At 43.2% G+C, this 27766-nt stretch overlaps 1 protein-coding gene across 1 annotated transcript in view; it reads left to right on the top strand.

Moving 5' to 3' along the window:
* Nucleotides 1–27212, top strand: part of LOC126278976 (ATP-binding cassette subfamily G member 4) — a 183965-nt gene extending 156753 nt beyond the window's left edge. The window contains exons 7-11 of the mRNA XM_049979271.1: nt 262–377; nt 5276–5444; nt 9197–9297; nt 11596–11751; nt 24507–27212. Of these exons, the coding sequence (XP_049835228.1) occupies nt 262–377; nt 5276–5444; nt 9197–9297; nt 11596–11751; nt 24507–24851 (887 nt within the window). The 3' untranslated portion in view covers nt 24852–27212. The remainder of the gene's footprint in view (nt 1–261; nt 378–5275; nt 5445–9196; nt 9298–11595; nt 11752–24506) is intronic.
* The last annotated feature ends 554 nt before the right edge of the window (nt 27213–27766 follow it).

A 27766-nucleotide genomic window follows, 5' to 3' on the forward strand; every position in this document is an offset into this window, starting at 1 on the left:
ACGGATGCTCAAACCGTAAAGTCATATGTTCTGAGATGCCTTGAGCGACTAAACAGGCTTTTTATAAATCATTGTCTGACTTTCAAGAAAGAAGTAAACACAATTTTCCGTTTCCTTCTGCATTATTTTCAGATAACATTCTGAAAATTAAACTCTACTCACCAGTCGTTTATCTTTATTCTTAAATATTTTTATGTAAAAAGATAAAAAGCAAAACAGTGATATACTGATTCTTAAAATGTTGTTCTTTGATTCTCACAGCGAGATCGAAATCTCTCGGCTTCCAGAAGGTCTCCCGAAATCTCCAGGAGACTTCGCAGTTGAATCAACTGAAGGTGCTGCTTCGACGAGGCTTTATCAAAGTGAAACGAGATCAAGTAAGTGTTCTAAGCTTCGGTAAACGCACAGTACTACAACATTAATGTAGTACTCTAGTTAGGGATTCACTTCATAGCTCTTCCACACATTTTGCCCATTTACACAATTTACGTTTGTGATCGTGACATTCTCCCTAAGACTCACTGATGTAGGGATACTTAGAGCTCATGTGCAGCAAAAATTAACGCGAGATGGTTGGATCCTGTAGCACATGTCTGAATTGTTGTTTAAATGTATTATAACAAACAGCACTAAGTGACTGAAATAAACTTAACTGCTGAGAGTTACTATAAACATAAGTTTTTTGTTACAGTCTTTACAGGGAAACCAATCGCACGTGTCGTTTAGTCATGGTTTACCTTTACTCACGTAAGACCATTGTGAAAATACAAAACGTCACACCAGTAATATTAGCAGGAGACGTATGATATTATCGCTCTAAAGCGAGTGAAATTTCTGTAACAACAGTTTAAATATTATTGATTTAAGCTATTTAACTTGCAACTCAGATATATCCCTTCCCTTGCCGCAGTTTAGCAGAAATCGTTACTCTTGGTACAACCAACTATTCGAAAAACAGTTCAAATGTAGGATCCTCAGTAGAAATTTCCGAATTTTAAAATTACAAATATGTATTTTACCTTCTTCTGTGTCCACCAGCCAAGTGTCTTTCCACAAGCTACCTACTCTATGTGCACGTACTCGTCTTCGTCCAAAGTCAGCAATATTACCCGTTTCATCACACTCTTACTCAAAGATCTTATATTTCCCCCTGGCACATAAAATACACTCAAATTTTTAAAAGAGTGTCAACGTGGAAGATACGGTGCTATTGCAGTACGTGGTGCTCTTCAACAATTGTCTTGTGTCACCTGATGAGAGGCTAGTCTTTCTAACTACAGCCACAGAAACATATATTCCCTCAGCTAATTTATTGTGAATAACTCGTAAATTTTCAAAAGTATTCATTAATGTCCATGACAGATCTGCGAGGGCTAGATCAAAAGATTTTGGCCAGGAAACGAAATATTGCGTTTCTGGGTCAATAATGCACTCATTTTTTGAACTGGCAACCTTTTGGGCAAATAATCTGTGTCCATTTTCCGATTGGTAGATTCTATCCTTGAGGTGCCATTCAGAAAGTTTTTCATTATATCAATAACGTGGCTAGTAGTAGTTCTTTATTGGACTCAAAACTTTTTGCTACCACAATTTTTTATATATATTTGAGAAGACATGATAAATCAAGCAAAGTCTAGGAAAGAGATTGCGTGGTCTAAAATTCCTTTAGATGTCTTTGTTCCATTACCAAAGCATCTTTGTGGTCAGATGCGTTGGCTCAACTTTTTTTTTTTTTCCTCCTTCCAGTTAAAGCGTTAGGAGCCACGAAACTATCTCATGTACATGAAAAGGTGAATATTACTTGGCACCAAGAATGGACCTAAGGGAGGATGTTGACAAGAGTCTCATTTTATTAAACCAATAATTGCTGTATTTGGTGGGCAGATTTTGGTTTTCCCGTCACCGCAGCTTTGGAACCCCTTGAGCGGAGAAGTTATATCATCCACACTGTTTCTTTACAATATCATGCGGAATACTCCGATCGCCAAATTTTACAACATATGGTATATCGTGAAAAGTCAGTTTTCAGGAAAGTATTCGTCAATTTTATGTACCTGTTGATTTGCTGACTACAGATGAATAGCTACTTCATTCATCATCATATACATTTCACTCTTATACCAACGCAACGACTCCATTACGAAGAACATCTACACTCGACACATTCTGTCCTTACACAGCATAAATTTCAGTAGGAATGTCCTATACCTTTGACATTTTTTCCCAACAAATCCGTATTATGGGAGTGTCCACATTTGGATGGATTTTCAATATGAGCGGCTTTTATAGACGAACGAGAATCAGTGTGGCTTTCCTCGCTATCTTAGCTCTAAGGTTTCCCACTGCGTAGGTCAGTGTGGTAATTGTTCTCTTCCCTCTGCTACATGAAAACGAATGTTACTTCCGGTTAGCCTTCGTATTGTGCCCGACTCTTGTATATCCAGTATAATTGGCGTCACTGTAGCGTTTAACGATGAAGTCCACTTCAGTCTAATTCTGACTTTAACTGTTTAATGTCTAAATCTGTTCCGAGTGATGATTCATTTTGAGTAGCTCATAAACAACACAAGCCTGCATTTTAAATATTTTGCCCCGTGATTCCACTTAAATAATAAATTTATAATACTGATCCTGAAAATTACTTTCATTTTCTTCTATCAAGTGGAGATTTTTCACAAAATATGATCTCATATTAAAGTACAATTGTTAAAACAAAATTTCAATGAAGATCATATTTTGTAAATACCGTGCTATTCAGACTTCCTGTCTCTTGATTTCCTACCAGGACCTTCACCTCTAATGTGCCTCTTTTACATTCAACAATAACCGGCCACCGCGGTTTAATTCCGTCTATACTGATACTTATTTTACAGCTCCTTAATGTCCTAATGGAAAACATCTGCTTGCCCTATAACGTCCCAGATTTTCAGATAAGCAGTTAATATCTGAGTGTAGGAAGCGTGCTTTTATACTCACGTTACAACACAATATATTTTCTTATTCGATTTGAATCACGTTGGGTAACTTGGATCGTTTTTATTCCATAGAGGGTTTCCAGTAGGTATCCCAAAGACTGTCAATGCATTTTGTTCTCTAAGATTCATTGTATTCTCGAATTAGTTAGCTTTAAAAAATGTCTTAGTCTCAGGACCAAACAAACCCCAGCTTTCACGATTTCCTGGCTGATTTCATATAAAGGTACTTGAAGCGCATTCATCTTGTAAAAATCATCAACCTCTGTTTGGTATGTGATAGTGGAAGGAAAATCTTTTTTTCCAGGCATAAAATGTGCCCAATTGAGCTAAACCTTTTTATTGCCGTCCCTTTCCCCGGCTGCCCCACTCACATAAAATGCAGGGCTTTACTCGAGTCATCACTCTCCTTGTCTCCTCACTGGTTTGATGAGGCCCGCCACAAACCCCTCTTCTATGCAAAGCTATTCATCTCACTGTCAGAGTAGCACTTGCAACCTAGATCCTCAGTTGTTTACCGTATGTATTCTGCAGCTTTTATCCTCTACAGCTCCCTCTAGTACCGTGGAAGTCATTCCCTAATTTTTAACAGATTTCGTACCATCCTGTCCCTTCCTCTTGCCAGTGTTTTCCATTTGTTCCTTTCTTCGACGATTCTACTAAGAACGTCTTCATTCCTTATCTCATTAGTCCGCCTAATTTTCAACATTCGTTCGTAATACTATACCTCCAATGCTTTGGTTTTCTTCTGTTCGGTTTTCCTTCTGTTCACATGTCAGCACCATAGAATGCTGATCCCCAAACGTACATTCTCAGAAGTTTCTTCCTCAAATTAAGGCAATGTTTGCTACTAGCAGTCTTCTTTTGGACAGGAATGCCTTTTTTGCCAGTGCTGGTCTCCTTTTTAAGTCCCCCATGGCCCGTGCGCCATGTGTTATTTTGCTGCCTACGTAGCAGATCTACTTCCTGATCAGCAATTGTGATGCTAAGTTTTTCGCTGTTCTCATTATTTCTGCTACTTCTCATTATTTTTGTCTTTCTTAGATTTACTCTTAGATTATATTTTGTAAGCATTTGGCTCTTCATTTCCATTCAGTAGCTCATGTATTTCTTCTTCATTTTCACTGAGGATAGCAATGTCATCAGCGAATATAATCAGCGGTAACCTTTCACGTTGAATCCTTTTTTTTTGTATTTCCGTCATTGTTTATTCTATGTATAGACAGAACAGTAAGAGGGAAAGACTACATCCCTGTGTTACATCCTCCTTAGTCCGAGACCTTCGTTCTTGGCCTTCCATTCTTGTTGTCCCCTCTTGGCTCTTGTCTATGTTGCACATAACCTGTGTTTTCCCACAGCATGAGCCTATTTTCCTCACTATTCGGACATCTTGCACCACTGTACATTGCTGAACGCTTTCTCCAGGTCAGCCAATGGTATTCTGATGTTATGATTTTTATGTAGTCTTGCTTCCATTATCAAACGCAATGTCAGAACTGCCTCTCCTGTTCCTTCACTTTCCCTAAGCCCAAACTCATCGTTATCTAACAGATACCCAGTTCTATTTTTCATTTTTCTGTCTATCATTTTCTGCAGCTTGGATGTATGAGCTGTTGAGCTGATAGTGAGATAATTCTCGCACTTGTCGGCTCTTGCAGGCTTCAGATATCTGTGGATGATGTTTTCCGAAAGTCAGATAGCATACCGGATACTCATACATTTAACACACAAACGTGCGTAGTCGTTTTGTTTCCACTACCATTGCCACTGTCTTTAGAAATTCTGATGTAATATTGTCTGTCACGTCTCCCTCATTTGATCTTAAGTCTTCAAAAACTCTTTTCAATTAATTGCGGGCTTTCAAAAGTTTACTGATAAATCGATTACAGTCTAGCTCTTAAAGAATCGACGTAAGCACTTACATTAGTGAGGCATTACTGTTCAAGAGCAATATGTTCGCTATGCTCCCTCCCAGTAACTGGCTGATATGAACATTACTGCATCGTTGAGGCCGCTTTGTAGGGGGAAAACAATTCTCGAATGTCCACCACCTTAGCTTCGTGGTCACCGAGTGGACCCGGGTTCGATTCCCGATCGTGTCGGAGATTTTCTCCGGGAGGTTACTGAATGACGTGTTGCCCCCATCATTATTTCGTCATCGACACGCTAGTCGTCCAATGTGTCGCCAACTGAACAGACCCACGACTTCTTCAGGTGGGGACCCCCGGCCATCAATGCCGTACGGTCATTTCGTTCAGCTCTGGGAATGCTGGGCCTCTACCAGTGCTGATCGTCCGTTTCAGACGCTGACGCACATGCGGCTGCTGGTTAACATCCTGACCGGCATCATGCTGGGCGTGCTCTTCATCGAGGCCGGCGACGACGGCGCGCGCGTCCTGGACAACTACAACCTGCTGTTCGGCATCCTCATGCACCACATGATGACCACCATGATGCTCACCATCCTCACCTGTGAGTAGCGCCTTCCGTAATCACATTTTTTCACTACTTACAGGAATGCAGCAAAGCGACATCTTCTACTAACGCCGTTATTTCGACATGTGACACACACCGCCATTTTCAAGGCACAAATGAAATAAGAGAGCCCTGATCAGGGAAGCTGAAAACTTTGACATGTGGGCTACCCTAACCGAGAACCACAATACGACTTGCGCAGAATGACAACAAAAACACCGTAAATGTCTAGTGCCAGCATACAGTCAAAAATGACCGATGTTAGAAGTTATCCATACCCAAATTTAATAACCAACGGGGGAGCTAGTGGCAGTTGCTCTCTCCGTCGCGTGTCTGACCATGGAGCGAGCAGGATTGTTCAAATGGTTCAAATGGCTCTGAGCACTATGGTGGCGTGATCGTATGGGCACTACATGAAAAAGGTTCGTCATACAGCATACATGACCAGTAACGCAAAATTGTTTGCAATTACGTAAAATGCTTGAGTATCCGTATTTCAGTATTTATTCTCTGTAATACACAACCGAACTCGCATGAACAGACACGCAGTGCGCAAGACATGACGTAGAAGGATTCTGTGTTATAAGACGCTGTTATAATAGGACTACGTAAATTTTTTTTATTAAACGTATTGGCTAAAAAACAATATGCATTGCTTTTAAATGTTTTATCTACGTAAACCATATGTATGAAGACTTTTGAGAACAGCCATTCGTACGTACCAAGTGTGATTTGCTTCATTGTACTTAATAATATATGTGACTGGTTGGTAAAGGCGCCGAGATGCCCCCTATTTTAATTCGATGTGTCTATTGCCGGTGGACGCGCACTTGAACATGAAATGCTTCAAATATGTAATATGTACACGTCACACTAGTATTGTATTTGTGTAATACCCGCACGTTTATTGTTGTCATTCACTATACTGATGTCAGGTTTAATAACGGTGCTTAGACGCATCCCCATTTTAAAACGCAATACGGCCACTGGTTGCGGACGTTCGCTTGCGTTAGAGACGCGCCGCTTGCGCCACCCATATTTTCCTGGTGCTGTTGGCTATGTTGATCACCAGTCTGATTTTTACTTAGTAACAGGTATGTGTGGAATGGCATTCGTCCTGCTAACAATTTAAAGCTCGATGTCTGTTATTAAGATCAGGCATTGACAGTGTAGGTACGTGTGCATTTAAATAATTAATTTCTGTCACATTTGAACTTTGTATTGTAATACCAGTTTTGTATTCATTGACAACTATATACAATTTTTATAGCCTCAATAGGTCAGGTTTGAAAATGAACCTGTAAATAAAGGAACTGTTGACAGAACCATCAATAAACGCGTTAAGGAATAAAGAAATTATGTTGTTAAAAAGGAGAAAAAGTAATTAGTGTTTATGTTCCTATGAACTTTGAAAACATATTGTTTATTCCTCGACGCAAACAATAATTATGTTTCTGCGTTGTATTCTGTTTCTTTAATCACAATTCCTTTCAAGGAGTGTGAACGCGAGGAAGTGAACAAATGGTTCAAATGGCTCTGAGCACTATGGGACTTAACATCTACGGTCATCAGTCCCCTAGAACTTAGAACTACTTAAACCTAACTAACCTAAGGACAACGCACAACACCCAGCCATCACAAGGCAGAGAAAATCCCTGTCCCCGCCGGGAATCTAACCCGGGAACCCGGGCGCGGGAAGCGAGAACGCTACCGCACGACCACGAGATGCGGGCACGAGCAGGATTCCAGAAGAATTTAAAAGAAACACTCCATCTATATTTATAGTGTCAATTGCTAATCTGATCTCAACTGCTTCCTTAATAACCCTTGGAAAGGGGGAGGAACGAAGCAAACACACACTGAGGCGGCAAAAAGTCACGGGATAACTCCTAAGTTCGTGTCAGACAGACTTTTTCCCAGTGGAGTGCAGCAAAGCTACTTGGCATGAACCCAACAAGCCACTGCAAGTCCCCTGCGAAATATTAAGCCATTCTGCCTCTACAGCTGTCCACAATTGCGAAAGTGTTGCCGCTCCATAATTTTGTGCACGAACTAACGTCTCGATTATGTCAAATTATTGTACTATGGAATTCACGTCGTGTGATTGGGTAGCCAAATCATTCGCTCGAATCGTCATGTTCTTCAAATCACCAAGTGAAAAGCCGTCGGCCACTGCGTTGTCTATGGTGAGAGGTTATGCCTGAAATTTGGCATTCCCGGCGCATTCTTGACACCTTGGATCTTGGAATATTGAATTCCCTAACAATTTTCGAAATGGAATGTACAGTGCGCTTAGAATCTAGTACCATTCTGCGTTCAAAGTCTGTTAATTCCCGTCGTGCACCCATTAACATTTCGGAAACCTTTTAACGTGAATCACCCGAGTACAAATGACAACTCTGCGAATGCACTGCCTTTTATACCTTGTGTATGCGATACTACCGCCATCTGTATACATAAATATCGCTATTCCATGACTTGAGCCGGCCGCGGTAGTCTCGTGGTTCTAGGCGCTCAGTCCGGAACCGCGCGATTGCTAAGGTCGCAGGTTCGAATGCTGCCTCGGGCATGGATGTGTGTGTGATGTCCTTAGGTTGGTTAGGTTTAAGTAGTTCTAAGTTCTAGGGGACTGATGACCACAGATGTTAAGCCCCACAGTGCTCAGAGCCATTTGAACCATGACTTGCCACCTCACTCTAAATGAAATTACAATTAAATCAATACCATTAGCTGTTGACGGGCGTTGATATACAATGAGGACATTTTTGGAACACAACGTACGACCAGCTTAGAGACAGAAGTGATGACACTTTCTGCAGGACCTGACCATCATTTTGCAGGACAATGGTCAAGCACGTACAGTGCAAGCTGTTACTGATTTGTTTGACCGATGGGGCTGCTAAGTGTTATACCACCTACTGCACTCCCGTGGCTTAAGCCCTCGTGAGTTCAACTTGATTTCTAAATTGAAGGAAACAGTTCGCGCCATTCGCTTCAGAACCGCTACAAATTCGTCAGGCAATAGACGGCGCCGCTCGAATTGTCAACGGAACTGACACTGCTAAGACTTCCACATCGCTGGCAACGGGTTATACACAATGCTGCTGACTACTTTGAAGGTCAGCAAAACTTTGAAACACGTATCCATTTTGTACGAGCTGTAAATAAATAGTTGCCACTATTAAAGTTCCAACCCTCGTATACGTGTAAAATATCTTAGATATTTGTGACGCTTGCTTACGCGGGAAACTGCTCTTCGTAAGCCCCTGGATCGATATCAGCCAAGCTTGGTATACATATTAGGCGGACTGAGGAAGTAAAGAGTTGTTGTTAAGACAGAGAGGGGAGGGAGGAGGAGATGACTTAATAGAAGATTGGAATATGAAAACATGGGCAACATCGGGTAATCAGCTAGTTAATGAAAAATCTCTTTTGATGGTGGAACACGTGAATTAATTCAGGATTTTCAAACTGCCAGACATTGTTATTGTGGCTGGGGTAAATGAACCATCTGTAACGTTTGTGTCACGTAACAAAAGTGTTCCTTTTCTTTTCCTCTAATAACCCTACAACCTGTATACTTCCATAACAAGCAACTCTTTATATAGACGCTATTGAAATAAGTCTGAAGAGAGGCGTATAGCTACATAGTAGTAGCGAAGAAATGCCTCTCGATCGTATTGTATCTACTACATTTGTAAACCTGACGACATCCTAAGCTGTATCTAACTTCGATGTTTCTCTTTCAGTTCCAATGGAAATGAATATTCTGAAGAAAGAACATTTTAATCGGTGGTACTCACTCAAGTCGTATTACGTGTCCACAACCATCGTCGACATTCCTGTAGCAGTAAGTACATAAGCAGTCAAAGCAATGACTGATAATACGCTTGTCAAACCGTTATTCATTCCATTACTGTTCAGCCAGGGGTATTTTTTTAATGAAACATTGCGCTAACGTGTTATCCTCATACTGATTATTTACATGTCTTGTGAGATTTCTACCATACTTTTCGAAAATAAAATCTGTTGTGGATAAATTGTCATGCATCGGTTAGTATAAATAGTTGTTACCACTGTTACAGCAGCTATATCTACATCATAGTATGTAAAATTATGTTGATTGATAATACACTAACTTCTCTAACATTAACCACAAATTTCATTTGCTGTACTGGATCTCACATCCCTGTCTTAATCATTAGAGTCTATTTTTTGAGTGATAAAACCATTTTAAATATTCACTTAGGACGTAGGAGTGTTTAAACAATATGACCTCTATTTGGTCACGTATTTCACTAGTAGCCAGTGAAAAGCATAATAGTTACATGACTTATCACAAAATCTGTTCCTGTAAGTAGTACGTGATGATGATTAAGACTATACACGCGGATTTTCGACGGGGGTGTGTGGGTGTTCGTTCACACGTAGGTCTTAATAGTTTTTAATATGATGCACGTATCACTGACGCTATTGTAAGTAATACAAAAGTGACTGGTATTGCTATAACAGGCACTGGAAAATGGCCACAGGCAGAAACTGGCCAATAACTTAATGCAATACATGATGAGATAATGTACATCTTGTGTAAAGAATATGATAGTCCATTGTGGACATTTAAAATGGCTTTATTATTCACAAATATTCTGTGGACACATATGAAGTGACATTACAGACTAGATTTTCGACAAGTTGGAGGGTCCTTCAGTTATCCTTGTCCGCCGTGCTTTTGTCTTACCTCTCCCTACCGTGACCTCTCCAACGACTATTGTTTCCATCTTTACTTATCTTACCTGCTTCTTCCCGGAAGTACTCGAAGTATCTTAACATAAGCAGTTTAGTAGCTTCTGCGTAAGTGAATTTCCACTTTATCTTTTCAACTTAATGTGCCGTGTAGCACGTCTTGTTGCGGTTGTCTTTTCCTTTAGTGTTTTTAACGTATGTTTTGGGGTGTTCCGGGTGCAAGTCGGTATACGGGTCCTAATCCTTTGTACAAGCATAATGTAGTCTAGTTGACAGCTCCTCGTGTCTCTTGGGCTTCTCTTGTTATGTTGTAAACTGTTAACATCTAAAGCAAAGTACACACTTCAAAAAAAGTTTTGCATCACCTCGGTTCGGGGAGTTCCGGAACCTGTACAGAAAATTGGAATAGAGATCAACATAAACATCATTTCCGCCCTTTTTATTGCTCATGAAACTTTTTATTGCTAATGAAAGCCATACATTGTTTGTTGTGCCACCATACAGCGAGACCTTCAGAGGTGGTGGTCCAGATTTCTGTACATACCGCTACCTCTAATACCCAGTAGCACGTCCTCTTGCATTGATGCATGCCTGTATTCGTCGTGGCATACTATCCACACGTTCATCTAGCCACTGCTGATCCAGATTGTCCCACTCCTCAACAGCGATACGGCGTAGATCCCTCAGAGTGGTTGGTGGGTCACGTCGTCCGTAATCAGCCATTTTCAATCCATCCCAGGCATTTTCGGTAGGGTTCATGTCTGGAGAACATAATGACCACTCTGGTCGAGCGATATCGCTAACCTGAAGGAAGTCATTCACAAGATGTGCACTATGGGGGAGCGAATTCGTCCATGAAGACGAATGTCTCGCCGATATGCCGCCGATATGGTTGCACCATCGATCAGACAATGGCATTCACGTATCGTATAGCTGTTACGGCTCGACGGTTCCTGACTGTCGGTAGCTGAGGTCTGTTGGGTCGTGGTTTAGCTGTGGATGTTCCTTCGCGTTTCAACTTCACAATCACATCATCAACAGTCGATTTAGGCAGCTTTAGAAGGGGTCAAATGTCCCTGATTGATTTGCCACTCACGTGACACCCAATGACTCGCCCAAGTGACCTATCTACCGTTACTGCTTCTCCAATACGCCAACCTACTTTGCTACTGGTGAGTCTGCATTTCGTGACATCTAGGGCTCGATTGCACATTACGTATGAGTGTCCGTATACTTTTGATGATAGAGTGTATTCATATGCATGTTCGTCTTAGTTTGTAAATACGAGTACAGAACTATCGTTTGAATTCCTGTGCCACAGACACGAAACATTTAATTTATGGAGTGTTTTGATAGGTATAAGAAGTAAGAGAATGTCTGAATCCTGACTGGAGTCTTTCCACAGGTCCTGTGCTGTGCCATCTTCTCGGTGCTGGTATACCTCATGAGCTCGCAGCCGCTTGTGTGGGAGCGATTCGGAATGTTCTTCGCCATCAGCATGCTCGTCGTCTTCGTCGCGCAAAGCTTTGGTCTCATGATCGGCGCCGTCTTCAGCGTCGTGGTGAGTGTCAGCTGCCGGATGTCAGTGAGATACGTGACTTGTATATGGCTGGATACATCACGCAAATGAAAAAGATGTGAAGAAACAGAGATTACTGCGCCATAGGTTTATAACAAAAAAGGAAGGTCTACTGGTAGAGAGCGATGCTGAATGAACCACATTTGGATGTTGAGAGAGGAATGCGTGCAAACGTCAACGGCTATCTTAGCAGAATGTTATCGAATGATTTCTCGTAAACTCCAAAAAAATTCTGGTCGTAGTACACTTAATACGCTGTCCAGCAACTTTAATGTGACCATCTGTCAAAATACTCAATAACCATCGTTTGGAGAGCGAGAATTTGCAGATAGAGAGCCAATTCTGGAAGATGCCAACAGGGATGTGGGGCCATGCCGACTCCAGTGGTATGACTAGCCCGGCTAGGTTCAAAAATGGTTCAAATGGCTCTGAGCACTATGGGACTTAACATCTGAGGTGATCAGTCCCCTAGAACTTAGAACTACTTAAACCTAACTAACCTAAGGACAACACACACATCCATGACCGAGGCAGGATTCGAACCTGCGACAGTAGTGGTCGCTCTGTTCCAGACTGAAGCGCCTAGAACAGCTCGGCCACACCGGGCGACTAGCCCCGCTAGGTTTCACGCTTGAGGCCCCATGGCAAGCAGAGCCTGACTGAGGTGGTCCCACAGATTCTTGATTGGGTTTACATGTGGGGAGTCTGGTGGCCTGGGTAGTACGGTAAATTTATTCTGGTGCTCTTCGAGCAATGCACATACACTGCGAGCTGCCGATAGGTCCCATGGGGCTGAAGAGAAAGAAACTGCATGTAGGGGTGCACATGATCTCCATAGATAATGCATACTGGTGTCGGCCCGTTGTGGCTTCCAGAATGACGAGATCACCTACGGAATGCCATCTAGGAAGGATCCTTCCGACTATGAAACGTCCCCTTAGAAAAATTATACAGGACTGTGCTTAAACTGACACACAATATTTTTTTAGCGCAACGCAATCTGACTTTCAATAATCCTTACAAAAGAGCGGCCCTGACTAACATTAACCTATACCTTTCACAAATCACTTACCTCACCAAAAATCTTCGTTACTGGAACTACTGCAATACAGCGAGCACTACTACTGCCAGCTAAATAAAAGATTCAAACTACGGAAGGCACTAACTACTGATAGGCATAGTTAGCAAATGAAAGATTTTAATACAGAACAAACAATGTATTTACCTTAATAGTCATAATATATATAGCAGTTCATGACATCCATTCTTAGAAGTGTACTGTTTCTGATGGACACATCTCCAGATTATCCATTCTCAAAAATCCGCCATCTCACTTCCCCACATCCACCACTGCTGGCGGTTCGCCTCCAACTACGCAACGCTACGCGCTGTTAACAGCCAACTGCCCAACACTACAATGGCAGACAACAATGCAAACTAGCCACAGACTGCACACAGTGCAGCTAGTGATTTTCATACAGAGCGCTACGTGGCTTTACCAATAAGAAAACCTAAACAGCCTACTTACACGAAGACTGTTGTAGAGTGTTTGCTTTTAGCCTTTTCAAGCCCTATAGATCAACGACCATCTGTCTGATGGAGCGTAATACGTGATTCCTCTGAAAAGGCCACCCTTAACCATTCAGTCGATATTAAGTTGCGGTACTGGCGAACAAATTCCAGCCTTCATTGCCGATGAACAGTAGTCAGCATCGGTGCATCAACCAGACGCCTGCTGTGAAGGCCCACAAGCAGTAAAGTTCGTTATGCCCTTTCGGTCTCATCTACATCTACCTCCATACTCCGCAAGCCACCTGACGGTGTGTGGCGGAGGGTACCTTGAGTACCTCTGTCGGTTCTCCCTTCTATTCCAGTCTCGTATTGTTCGTGGAAAGAAGGATTGTCGGTATGCGTCTGTGTGGACTCTAATCTATCTGATTTTATCCTCATGGTCTCTTCGCGAGATATACGTAGGAGGGAGCAATATACTGCTTGACTCTTCGGTGAGGGTATGCTCTCGAAACTTTAACAAAAGCCCGTACCGAGGTACTGAGCGTCTCTCCTGCAGAGTCTTCCACTGGAGTTTATCTATCATCTCCGTAACGCTTTCGCGGTTACTAAATGATTCTGTAACGAAGCGCGCTGCTCTCCGCTGGATCTCTTCTACCTCTTCTATCAACTCTATCTGCTACGGATCCCACACTGCTAAGCAGTATTCAAGCAGTGGGCGAACAAGCATACTGTAACCTACTCCCTTTGTTTTCGGATTGCATTTCCTTAGGATTCTTCCAATGAATCTCAGTCTGGCATCTGCTTTACCGACGATCAACTTTATATGATCATTCCATTTTTAATCACTCCTAATGCCTATTCCCAGATAATTTATGGAATTAACTGCTTCCAGTTGCAGACCTGCTATTTTGTAGCTAAATGATAAGGGATCTATCTTTCTATGTATTCGCAGCACATTACACTTGTCTACATTGAGATTCAATTGCCATTCCCTGCACCATGCGTCAATTCGCTGCAGATCCTCCTGCATTTCAGTACAATTTTCCACCATTGTTACAACCTCTCGATACACCACAGCACCAAGTTCAAAAAGTCTCAGTGAACTTCCGATGACATCCACAAGGTCATTTATGTATATTATGAATAGCAACGGTCCTATGCGAACGCATTGTTTCCCGTTTTCCCCGACACGCTTCATATACCCTCCACTTCTAACGCTGCCAAAAACAGTCGTCTATGAGTCCTTATTGCACGATGACGCCGAACATAGAGACTGATCACGTTAATGTGATCGGACTCTGTATAAAGACTGTTAATGGCACCAAAGTTAGTGTCCAGACATTCATGGATGGGAGAGGAACTAGAACTGAGTGTAGCCAAGCACGAGCAGACATGCTTATTTCTGTTCTCAAATGTCCCTTTACAAAGGAAAATCCATGGGCATTGCCTCAATTTAATTATCACGCTACTTAAATTACGTCAGGGCCTGTGACGTTGAGAAACGGCTAAAATCTATAAAACTGTACAATTCTCCAGGGCATGATCGAATCCCAGTTTGATTCTACATCGGATCGTATATACCTACAATGCGTCGAACAAAAACTTTGCGCACTGATTGGAAAACAGCGAAGGTTACAACCGTCTACAAGAAGGTCAATAGAAGGAATACACAACACTACAGTCGCTATCCTTCACATCTGTGGTTTTTGAATATTAAAACATATTCTGGGCTCAAATGTAATGAGGTATCAGTTCGACCTACTTCATGCCAGCCAGTATGTATTTCCGAAAACATCGAACATGTGGAACTCAACCCAATACTGTTACGTAATATCCTGAAAGCTGCGGATCAAGACATTCAGACTTCCAAAAAAAGCGTATATGTGCTCATATTCTAAAGTTCGATAGTAAAGCATATGAAGCGAAATTTTTGACTAGATTAAGGATTTCTTGGTAGGAAGGACACAGCGTATTATCTTGGATCGAGAGTCATCTACTAATGTAGATGTAAACTTCAGGTGTGCCCCAGTGTAGTGTGTTGGGGCTCTTGCTGTTCAATATCAAAAACTTTCCGTTCGAAGGCCATACAGTTCCGAATCGGTATGCCAATCAGGGAAAATCACCCTGAGCATTCAGACAGTATCTCATTGACACAACAGGTTGAAGATAAGCGTTTGGTAAAATAATGTGTTCTGTTGCCTGCCACACATCCTCCTCGTCGACCGTACAAGGCCTTTTTTAAGAGACCGAAGCGGTGATAATCAAATGCGAAGGGATCAGGACTATAGGATGGTGCTCGAGTGTTCCCATTGGAGTTGCTGCAATTTCCGCGTTACGATATTTGCAATGAACGGGCGAGTTTTCTTATCGTCAAGCTGCAGCGCCCAGAACTTGTCGCATCATTCCACAATTACGGTATTCGACAGACATGCTGTTGCACCGGTATATACCGGTTGGTCCTTTTTGGACGCATTTGCCAATAATGTCGCCCTACATAAAAGTTTTCTGGGTATGGTACCGCGTCATAATGTAAAAACTGCTGCTGCTGGAGAAAAACCAACGTTCCGGCCATGATTGCAGCGGCCTTCTTCTGGGTCTAATTACATTTAGAAGCTTACGCAATTATAAATGTTGCCCTAGTTCACCTTTCCGTGCCGTAGTTCAGTGTCCCGCGTTTACAACATGAGCGTCGGAAATACACGAATGACACACTAATTCTTTGCCTACATGTCGATGATCAAATGTTTCAAATGGCTCTGAGCACTATGGGACTTAACATCTGTGGTCATCAGTCCTCTATAACTTAGAACTACTTAAACCTAACTAACCTAAGGACATCACATACATCCATGCCCGAGGCAGGATTCGAACCTACGACCGTAGCCGTCACGTGGTTTCAGACTGAAGCGCCTATAAACGCACGGCCACCCCGGCCGGCTGTCGATGATCATATACGTGCATCGCTGGTGGTAGTGGTGGTGGTATGTATAGGCGACGTCATCAGCGCCCGTAATCAACTTAAAGAATAGAATTGTGGTTACGAGATGTGAGAAGCATGCTATAAAATGTAAAATATAACCCACAGCCATCCTGGAACTCTCTCAATCACACTGTACACAAAACTGCATAAGACTTATGCCTCAAGGCAATGTGTGAGTAAAAGACACAGACTTTAGCCACACACGTGTAAAATAGCGGAGCAAGGAAATGAGCCTATACGACCAGTTGCAAAGAAAATATGAAATAACCACCCTAGAAACAAATTAAAACCTTCTATCTAAGACTCTACTGACAAAATCAGACATCACAAAGAATCTTAAAAGACCTAAAATAGAGGGCGGGTCAACTAGTAAATGGGTTGCAGCCTTCGCGGCTTGGAATAAAACGCATCCAGGTAAAATGTAGCATGTAGAAACCTGTACACCATAAGTACTGCATACTGTTCGACCTTCCAGCCGAAGGATTCCATGGGTCAGAGGGCAGTGCTCTGGAAGCAGAGGCCGGAAGGAGAAACGCCACGGTCGTATCATTGGTTTGTTCATACAATAACGCCCATTCTTCCTGGAGAGCTACTCGCAAATCTTGGAGAGTGGTTGGTGGATGCTGAAGTGATGCAACCTGTCTTCCTAGTTAACACCAGACAAGCTCTACGGGATTCAAATCGAGAGAGGGAGCAGACCACTCCATGAGTGCAATTATCTTCCGATTCAAAAATTGCTCTAAGCACTATGGGACTTAACATCTGAGGTCATCAATCCCCTAGACTTAGAACGACTTAAACCCAAATAACCTAAGGACATCACACACATCCATGCCCGAGGTAGGATTCGAACCTGCGACCGGAGCAGCAGCGCGGTTCCGGACTGAAGTCTTCCGTTTCCAAGTAAACATCAACAGCTCTTGCTCTATGAAGTCGATCACTGTCGTCCAAGCCTAGGCACGCGCCACCACGTAACAACCACACATGAGGTCCCAAGATCACCTCACGGTACGGGACAGCAGTTAAACCTTGCTGATTCACTGATACTATTTCATGAGGAGGTGTTCATGTGGTCAACATAATTCCTGTCCACAGCATTAGGGATCCTCGTCGATATCGGTCTCTTTCCATAATTTTTGGGGGGTCCCTCCAGACGCGAATACGTCGAGTCTCGCTCTCCAGAGAAAATCAGGAGTTATCTGTGAAAGAACTTTGGCCCTATGTTCGTCCGCCCATGTGGCATGTTGACAAGCCAACTCCAGACGTTCCCTTCTGTGAATACGCATCAGAGGTACACATACAGCAAGCCCCCAACAATAAAGGTCATTCTGCCGAAGCCTCCTGGACAACGTTTACCTCGATACAGCATATCCAGTGGCTACTGCGAGGTCAGACACTAGTTGCTGTGCAGTACTAATGAGGTACTATCGTGCCCTTACATCCAAATAACGGTCCTCTCTTTCTGATATCACATGTAGTCGACCCCGCCCTGTTCTTTGGGGTGCTGTTTCGGCCTCTCTAAATTGTTACCACATCAGAGAAACAACGGAACGATTCACATTAAGCCAACATGGCTCATCGGTTTTCGACTGTCCTGCTTCCATTCTTTTTATGGTCCTCCACGCAGATAGTCTGGTAGGTGCCTTCTTTGTGCCATACTGTACCGTCGATGTCTGTATACACAGCGATTGAGGATGTGGGACTACCCGTCAAACACTATCCTGTTTAATAGGTGTCCTGACGTCATCGTTGACGTTTTTGTCCATTAATCGGGATGCCATTTTCCGTGCATGTAACGACTGTACGGACATGTGTTGACAGCTTGTATGATTGTACGGTGAATTAGAGACAAGACGGGGAAATAGTGGTTCGTCGCTTTAGTTTTGGACACCAGTGTAGCTACTTCAATTGACTAAATGCCGTCGTGCCGCGATCCTCAGTACAATGACACTTTCCTTCCCTGCAGCTGTAAATGGAAAAGGATGTCGTGAATCAGCTGAAGATACTTATGAACTGGATACAGGTGATGGATAGCCTGAAGACACTTAGGGAGTCGGTGCAGATGAGGAATTTGGTAGCAGGAAGCCACTGCATCTTCTCCAGTGGCCTCAAGATCGCATATAATTTAGCTTCATACACTCATACACTGTGAATGTATCATCAGCGAAGAGTGATGACACAGCCAGGAAATAAAACCACACAGCCTATGAAATTATCCTACTTTAGACCCATCAGTGTAAACGATCGAACAGTCATAGTGATAGGCTTAAATTCAGTAACACATCGATTTAAAATACTTCTTCCACACTGATCTAATATAATCCTGGGTGTGCGCATTAACCAGGGAAGCGAAGGACGGCAACCTCGATGAAGGACAGAGATGTCATCTTCACCAAGAGCCGCTAAGTCCTGCCGCATGCGAATCATGAATGTTCCAGTTGCTCATATCCTATTTCTAAATAGTCGGTCCAGTGGAGAGCGTGCAACGGTATGAAATGCCAGTGGTTGTTGAGTGGAGAGTAGGCTTCACATACGGTGCATCATGATGACCCATCGACGGACGACAGGTTGAGATTCACCACCCTCAACTCATCGGAGTCATGCTACGTTGCTTGTATGCTGCAACAACACCCTCAAACTGAAACTTTTCGATAACACCTTATACACTGAAGGAAACAAAATCGGAGTTTTGCGACAGAAACGAGAGTTGATAGACGTGCTTCTACATCTGAAAAAAAGCGACTATTCAAATTTCGCTCCAGTTACAAAAGAGTGGCAATAGTAATGCCACTATGAGAATGCAAATAAGGTTTGCATTAAATACGTGCTGCGACGATCATTAGCGTTAGTAGCCTCTGAGATTGGGCTTGGTGTATTTATGTTAGACAATAATACCTTTAAGGCGACAAAGACGACATTATCAACACTTCACTGAGTTTGATCGATGTCGTGTAATAGGGATATGAGGAGCTGGTTGTTCGTTCTGCGATATTGTAGAAGGACTTGGCAGGAATGTAACAACTGTACACGGTTGCTGGCAGCGATTGGCACGAAAATGTGCAGTCGCAAGAAGACCGGGCTGTGGGCGGCCAAGTGGTTCTACTGTCGAATCGTACTGTATCTGCAGCAACTGTATGAGCAGCAGCTGGCGTCACAGTAAGACAACGAACTGCTGCAAATAGTTTACTTCAAGGACAGCATCTGTCGCATCATACTGCATCTGCAGCAACTATATGAGCAGCAGCTGGCGTCACAGTGAGACAACGAACTACTGCAAATAGTTTACTTCAACGATAGCATCTGTCGCATCGTACTGCATCTGCAGCAACTGTATGAGCAGCAGCTGGCGTCACAATGAGACAACGGACTGCTGCAAACAGTTTACTTCAAGGACAGCATCTGTCGCACTGCATCCACAGCAACTATAAGAGCAGCATCTGGCGTCACTGTGAGACAACGAATGGCTGCAAATTGTTTACTTCAAGGACAGCATCTGTCGCATCATACTGCATCTGCATCAACTACACTCCTGGAAATTGAAATACGAACATCGTGAATTAATTGTCCCAGGAAGGGGAAACTTTATTGACACATTCCTGGGGTCAGATACATCACATGATCACATTGACAGAACCACAGGCACATAGACACAGGCAACACAGCATGCACAATGTCGGCACTAATACAGTGTATATCCACCTTTCGCAGCAATGCAGGCTGCTATTCTCCCATGGAGACGCTGGATGTAGTCCTGTGGAATAGCTTGCCATGCCATTTCCACCTGGCGCCTCAGTTGGACCAGCGTTCGTGCTGGACGTGCAGACCACGTGAGACGACGCTTCATCCAGTCCCAAACATGCTCAATGGGGGACAGATCCGGAGATCTTGCTGGCCAGGGTAGTTGCCTTACACCTTCTAGAGCACGTTGGGTGGCACGGGATACATGCGGACGTGCATTGTCATGTTGGAACAAGTTCCCTTGCCGGTCTAGGAATGGTAGAACGATGGGTTCGATGACGGTTTGGATGTACCGTGCACTATTCAGTGTCCCCTCGACGATCACCAGAGGTGTACGGCCAGTGTAGGAGATCGCTCCCCACACCATGATGCCGGGTGTTGGCCCTGTGTGCCTCAGTCGTATGCAGTCCTGATTGTGGCGCACACCTGCACGGCGCCAAACACGCATACGACCATCATTGGCACCAAGCCAGAAGCGACTCTCATCGCTGAAGACGACACGTCTCCATTCGTCCCTCCATTCACGCCTGTCGCGACACCACTGGAGGCCGGCTGCACGATGTTGGGGCGTGAGCGGAAGACGGCCTAACGGTGTGCGGGACCGTAGTCCAGCTTCATGGAGACGGTTACGAATTGCCCTCACCGATACCCCAGGAGCAACAGTGTGCCTAATTTGCTCGGAAGTGGCGGTGCGGTCCCCTATGGCACTGCGTAAGATCCTACGGTCTTGGCGTGCATCCGTGCGTCGCTGCGGTCAGGTCCCAGGTCGACGGGCACGTGCACCTTCCGCCGACCACTGGCGACCACATCGATGTGCTGTGGAGACCTCACGCCCCACGTGTTGAGCAATTCGGCGGTACGTCGACCCGGCCTCCCGTATGCCCACTATACGCCCTCGCTCAAAGTCCGTCAACTGCACATATGGTTCACGTCCACGCTGTCGCGGCATGCTACCAGTGTTAAAGACTGCGATGGAGCTCCGTATGCCACGGCAAACTGGCTGACACTGACGGCGGCGTTGCACAAATGCTGCGCAGCTAGCGCCATTCGACGGCCAACACCGCGGTTCCTGGTGTGTCCGCTGTGCCGTGCGTGTGATCATTGCTTGTAAAGCTCTCTCCCAGTGTCCGGAGCAAGTATGGTGGGTCTGACACACTGGTGTCAATGTGTTCTTTTTTCCATTTCCAGGAGTGTATATGAGCAGCAGCTGGGGTCACAGTGAGACAACGAACTGCTGCAAATAGTTTACTTCAAGGATAGCATCTGTCGCATTGTACTGCATCTGCATCAACTGTATGAGCAGCAGCTGGCGTCACAATGAGACAACGAACTGGTGCAAACAGTTTACTTCAAGGACAGCATCTGTCACACTGCATCTACAGCAACTCTAAGAGCAGCAACTGGCGTCACTGTGAGACAACGAACTGCTGCGAATTGTTTACTTCAAGGACAGCATCTGTCGCACTGCATCTACAGCAGCTATAAGAGCAGCATCTGGCGTCACAGTGAGACAACGAACTGCTGCAAATAGTTTACTTCAAGGAGAGCTCCGAGCTAGACGCCCTGTGCATTTCACTGATAACAAACCACCACCATTTGCGGCTTCAGTAGTGTCCAGCAAAAGCTCATTCGAGGGCAGTTGTGTTTTCTGATGAAAGCTGGTTTTGCCTCGGTGCCAGAGATAGTCGTGTACTGGTTAGCAGGATACCAGATGAGACCCCGCACTCAACCTGTCTGAGTGCTAGACCAACTGGATCTGCGCCTGGTTTTATTGTTTGCCATACAACTCCGTATGACAGCAGGAGCACTGTCATGGTTATCGCACGCACCTGTACTTCAGTCTGGAAATTCCACTTGTACTGCCTTTCATGAACAGTTTTCCAGAAGGTGTTTCCCAACATGATATCGTTCGCCCACATACCGCTGTTCTAACCCAACATGTTCAACAGCTTGTCGACATGTTACCCTGATCTTCAACTAAATACCTAGGTATTACAATTATAAACAACTTAAATTGGAAAGAACACATAGAATATGTTGTGGGTAAGGGTAACCAAAGGCTGCGTTTTATTGGCAGGACACTTAGATAATGTTACAGACCTACTAAGCAGACTGCCAACACTACGCTTGTCCATCCTCTTTTAGAATACTGCTGCGCCGTGTGGGATCCTTACCAGAATTGACTGACGGAGTACACTGAAAAAGTTCAAAGAAAGGCAGCACGTTCTGTATTATCGCGAAATATGGGAGAGAGTGCTACAGAAATCATACAGGATTTGGGCTGGAAAGCATTAAAAGAAAGACGTTTTTCGTTGCGACGGGATCTTCTCACATAATTCCAATCACCAACTTTCTCCTACGAGTGCGAAGGTATTTTGTTGACACCGACTTACATAGGGCGGAACGATCACAACGATAAAACAAGGGAGATCAGAGCTCATACGGAAAGATATAGGTGTTCATTCTTTGCGCGCGCTATTCGAGATTGGAATAATAAAGAATTGTGAAGGTGGTTCGATGAACCCTCTGCCAGAGACTTAAATGTGATTTGTTGAGTATCCACGTAGATGTAGATGTAGATGTAGATGTAGATGTAGATGTCGATTACCGCATCTGTCTCCAATCGATCACTCATCAGACGGCAACTTCAGCACCTTCCACAACCAGCATTAACGGTCCCTATAATGGCCGACCAACTGCAATAGACATGGAACTCTATCCCACAAACTGACATCCAATATCTGTACAACACAATTCATGCACGTTTACATGCTTGTATTCAACGTCCTGGCGGTTACAACGGTTATTAATGTACCAGCATATCACAGTTGCATTGAGTATCTCGCACTTACATTAACCTGTAACTTTGCAATGTTAGTCACTTAAATATGTTACCTAGATAAAAGTAATCTCAAAATTTCGTTACTCTACATAATTAACTTTTGGTATTGCGATTTTTTCATTAGTGTATATTAACGACCTTGTAGGCGATATTAATACACTACTGGCCATTAAAATTACTACACCAAGAAGAAATGCAGATGATAAACGGGTATTCATTGGACAACAATATTATACTAGAACTGACATGTGACTACATTTACACGCAATTTGGGTCATATATCCTGACAAATCCGTACCCAGAAGAACCACCGCTGGCCTTAATAACGGCCTCGAAACGCCTGGGCATTGAGTCAAACAGAGCTTGGATGGCGTGTACAGGTACACCTGCCCATGCAGCTTCAACACGATACCACAGTTCATCAAGATTAGTGACTGGCGCATTGTGACGAGCCAGTTGCTCGGTCACCAATGACCAGACATTTTCAGTTGGTGAGAGATCTGGAGAATGTCCTGTCTAGGGCAGCAGTCGAACATTTTCTGTATCCAGAAAGGTCCGTAAGGACCTGCAACATGCTGTCGTGCATTATCCTGCTGAAATGTACGGTTTCGCAGGGATCGAATGAAGGGTAGAGCCACGGGTCGTAACACATCTGAAATGTAACGTCCACTGTTCAAAGTGCCATCAATGCGAACAACGTGTAAACAATGGCACCCCATACCACCACGCCGGGTGATACGCCAGCATGGCGATGACGAATACACGCTTCCAACGTGGGCTCACCGCGATGTCGCCAAACACGGATGCGACCATCATGATGCTGTAAACACAACCTGGATTCATCCGAAAATATGACGTTTTGCTATTCGTGCACCCAGGTTCGTCGTTGAGTACACCGTCGCAGCGCTCCTGTCTGTGAAGCAGCGTCAAGGGTAACCGCAGCCATGGTCTCCGAGCTGATAGTCCATGCTGCTGTAAACGTCGTCGAACTGTTCGTGCAGATGGTTGTTGTCTTGCAAACGTCCTCATCTGTTGACTCAGGGATCGAGACGTGGCTGCACAAACCGTTACAGCCATGCCTGTCATCTAGACTGCTAGTGATACGAGGCCGTTGGGATCCAGTGCGGCGTTCCGTATAACCCTCCTGAACCCACCGACTCCATATTCTGCTAACAGTCACTGGATCTCGACCAACGCGAGCAGCAGTGTCGCGAAACAATAAAGCGCAATCGCGATAGACTACAATCCGGCATTTATCAAAGTCGGAAACGTGATGGTATGCATTTCTCCTCCTTACACGAGGCATCACAACAACTTTTCACTAGGCAACGCCAGTCAGCTGCTGTTTGTGTATGAGAAATCGGTTGGAAACTTTCCTTATGTCAGCACGTGGTAGGTGTCGCCACCGATGTCAACCTTGTGAGAATGCTCTGAAAAGCTAATCATTTGCATATCACAGCATCTGTAGCACGTCATCTTCGTGGTGTAGCAATTTTAATGGCCAGTAGTGTAGTAACTTCAGATTTGCCACAGTTGACGCTTTTATCCGTAATAAAGTACTGTCAGAAATGAGGTTTTGAGTTATTTCTCCTAGGTGTGCTTATCATCGTTATCTGCTGCCAAAACATTACCCTCACTATGTAACGTTCCTCTTTACTATTGCAGAATGGCACGTTCCTGGGACCGACGCTGTCGGTGCCGATGATGATGTTCGCGGGCTTCGGCGTGACGTTGCGAGATCTGCCCTCATACTTGTACTGGGGCTCATACATCAGCTACCTGCGCTATGGGCTCGAGGGCTACGTGACTGCCATCTACGGCATGGACCGGCCCAAGCTGGACTGCTCCGTTTTCTACTGCCACTACCGCATCCCCAGTGTCTTCCTGGATACCATCGCCATGGGCCACACGCCGTTCTGGGTCGACGTCGTCGCACTCTGCGGGATCTTGCTGGCCCTCAGGGTCGCCGCGTACTTTCTGCTGCGCTGGAAGCTCTACGCCGTCCGGTGAAGAGAACTGCGCATGCGCCTCACGCCGCCAACGACGCCGCGACACATCCGAAAACCAACCTCAGCCGCCTACGAAGCAACGCTGTTAACGGTGTTCGGCACCAACAAAGATGACACACGTTGCCTTAAAGCCAACAATGAATAACTACTGCTCAAGCGCTTTCGTGTTGCGACCCATCTGAGTCAAATTTCAACCCTTAAATTTCTTTAGCTGCCATACGTGAAACAATACCAAAAATGAAATCTTGCGTTTCGGACAATCTCACATAAGAAAGCCTGTTTTCAAACATGTGGCCTAAGACTGTTATCACTTCGTCACCTCTTCAACAATAAGAATTCGATCTCTACAATACTATTTTAAACCATTTTATTTTGGTCTTCTACTATTTATTACATCCTTTTGTTCGCAGAAGATGCTCTTAGGAACTGAGGACTTCTATAAACGAAAACGCAAAAATACTATAATTTTTTTACTGAGATCAGTGATGCATAGTCAATTAACTTTCTCTCATAATCCATAAAATTAACTTTCTCTTGTAATTTGTAAGTGTATGCTAGCGGAAGAATGTACAACTCGATATATTTTGTATATGTCGAACAGCTACATTACTACCTACTCCGGTCAGATTTTAAATGTACCTGAGAATTTATCTGTATATTTGTGATGGAGCATCCATCAGAATAGACTGATAGAAATGTTTAAATCAGAATACTTCTCTGTTAAATAGCGCCAGTGAGTTCTAAAGACAATAAAACGACGAGGTGTGTGAGTACGTCCCTTTTCCGCTCCTGAAAGTAGTAAGAAACACCAAAGCAATGCGTTTCGAGTTTAAAACTGACTAATGAGCTTATCTAGTTCGACACAATTGTCAAAATAAAATGATGTTACACATTTACACACTCAAAACAATGCAACTATATTTAAGAGCATTACAAAAAACTCACTGTGTTTTGACATTGCCGTTAGAAAAGCAAGAACACGAGAAATTCTTGCATCTACGATTTTCAGTTGTGTTCTAGGAATTACAGGAATACACTACAGCCACAAGCAAATGTGACTCTATGATCGCATATTAAGGGTTTTAATCGCAAACAGTTGGCGTGATTTGTTAAATGTGGAAACTTTACTGAAAATAGGCATATGAGCATTTACACAACGTCTCTTTAATGTGTCTGAGTTCTGCACAAAGTTGAATTTAAAAAGAGCCTGCCTAGACTACTTAAAGTTCAATGAATCATGACAAATAATTTCGCTACTCAATTTGTGTAGTATGTCCTGTTAAGTTCTGTATTTCCAGTTTTCTCAACATTTATATGAAGATATTGTGAGACTGACTGCAGCACAAATCATTCCTGATTTTTTAAAATAAACAAGCTGTAAAATAGTGAGCAAACGCTCTTAAACAAAGAAGCTAGTTTGCAGGACATTATGCCATTAAAACTCTCATAGCATAGAAAATCGGATTTGAATAATTTCGAAATTATTTAGGATTTTTTCAATAATAACATAAGATGGCTAGACGTCTTGTAAAGAATCAGATTGTAAAATCTTGAAACTTTGTCGTTTGTAGTTTCCTCTTTACTTCGTTTTTGTTAAAATGAACTGTGTGATAATATTTTAAGGAATTTTTTATGTATTTAACACCCTGTAAATAGGATCCGGGCAGTTCTTTTATATCAAATAATAACTTGAAAAAGTGCTCCGTAAAATTATTTTTGCGTAAAATAGTACCAAACTAATAAGTAATTTCCTATTGCACATTTCCCGTTCCCAACACCTTACAATGTTACCTTGTACTGTACATGATAGGTCTGGCGGTCTCGGAATCTGAGGAGTTTCCTTCCTCCACTGCTGCCATAATAATGATCATCATTCCTATATGTGTTTTTTTAGACTGATTCACTTTTGTTTAACTGAAACCTATGCTGTTATGAACAGTACAAATAGTAATGAATAGTTATTCTTGTCTGTAATAAGTGTACCTAAAGACATGACATGAATATGATAAGAACTTTCACTTCTGACTGACATAAAGATGACATACATATTTTGGTGTTTCAAATTCAAGACTATGTAGCTGAAGTAAAATTTTCTATCACTATGTGGCTGCAAGAAATATTTCTAAAAACATGTTTTCAGAAGCAATTCAACTCGTTCTTTACGTATTGGTGATCAGTATGTTTTAACATACCGAACATATCCCATTTTTCAGAAGAATTTCCTAAATATTTTCAGTATTGCATTACTATGATTAAGACTCTTATATTATTCCAAACATGGAACAGTAATACAAAAAAATCATCCAATCATTGGTGCTAATATCAGTAGCTGATAATACTCAATAAAAGGAAGAGGACGTCATTGTTTGTTTTACTCACGATTTCTACTCAATTCTCCACATACAAAAAATTATGAGTAGTATTTCCACGAAATGAAGAACTGTGGCAGGCCTATGAGTAATAATATGTTACGTTTATATGAGTAAATTTATATGGAGTGCAGCTAAAGGTCAGTACACAGTGTAATAAGTGAGTCACATGCTTGCAACGATGATAAGGCGAGACACTTTATGAATTGAGATAACTTTATTCCACAGCTAAAATGTTTCACACAGACCTTTTGAATGCAGTTCATCCTGAATATTGTTGATAGATTATTCATTTGCCTACAGAGAGTGCGTTTAGGAAGGGAGGATGGAGCTGTTCATTTGCTGCGGATTTGATCATACTTTGAAACACATTAATCGTAAGCATTGTGGTGTATTACATTGGCTGCCAGCCACTGTTTGGGTGGCCAAATTCATGCAGAGAGTCAGGAGTTATAACAGTTTTGTTACGTCAAGAACGACTGGTTACTACAGATTCACGTCACTGGTTTCGCCAATTTATTGCCACCTTGAGATGCGATACTCAAAC

This window comes from Schistocerca gregaria, chromosome 6 (assembly GCF_023897955.1).
Source record: "Schistocerca gregaria isolate iqSchGreg1 chromosome 6, iqSchGreg1.2, whole genome shotgun sequence".
Lineage (NCBI taxonomy): Eukaryota > Metazoa > Arthropoda > Insecta > Orthoptera > Acrididae > Schistocerca > Schistocerca gregaria.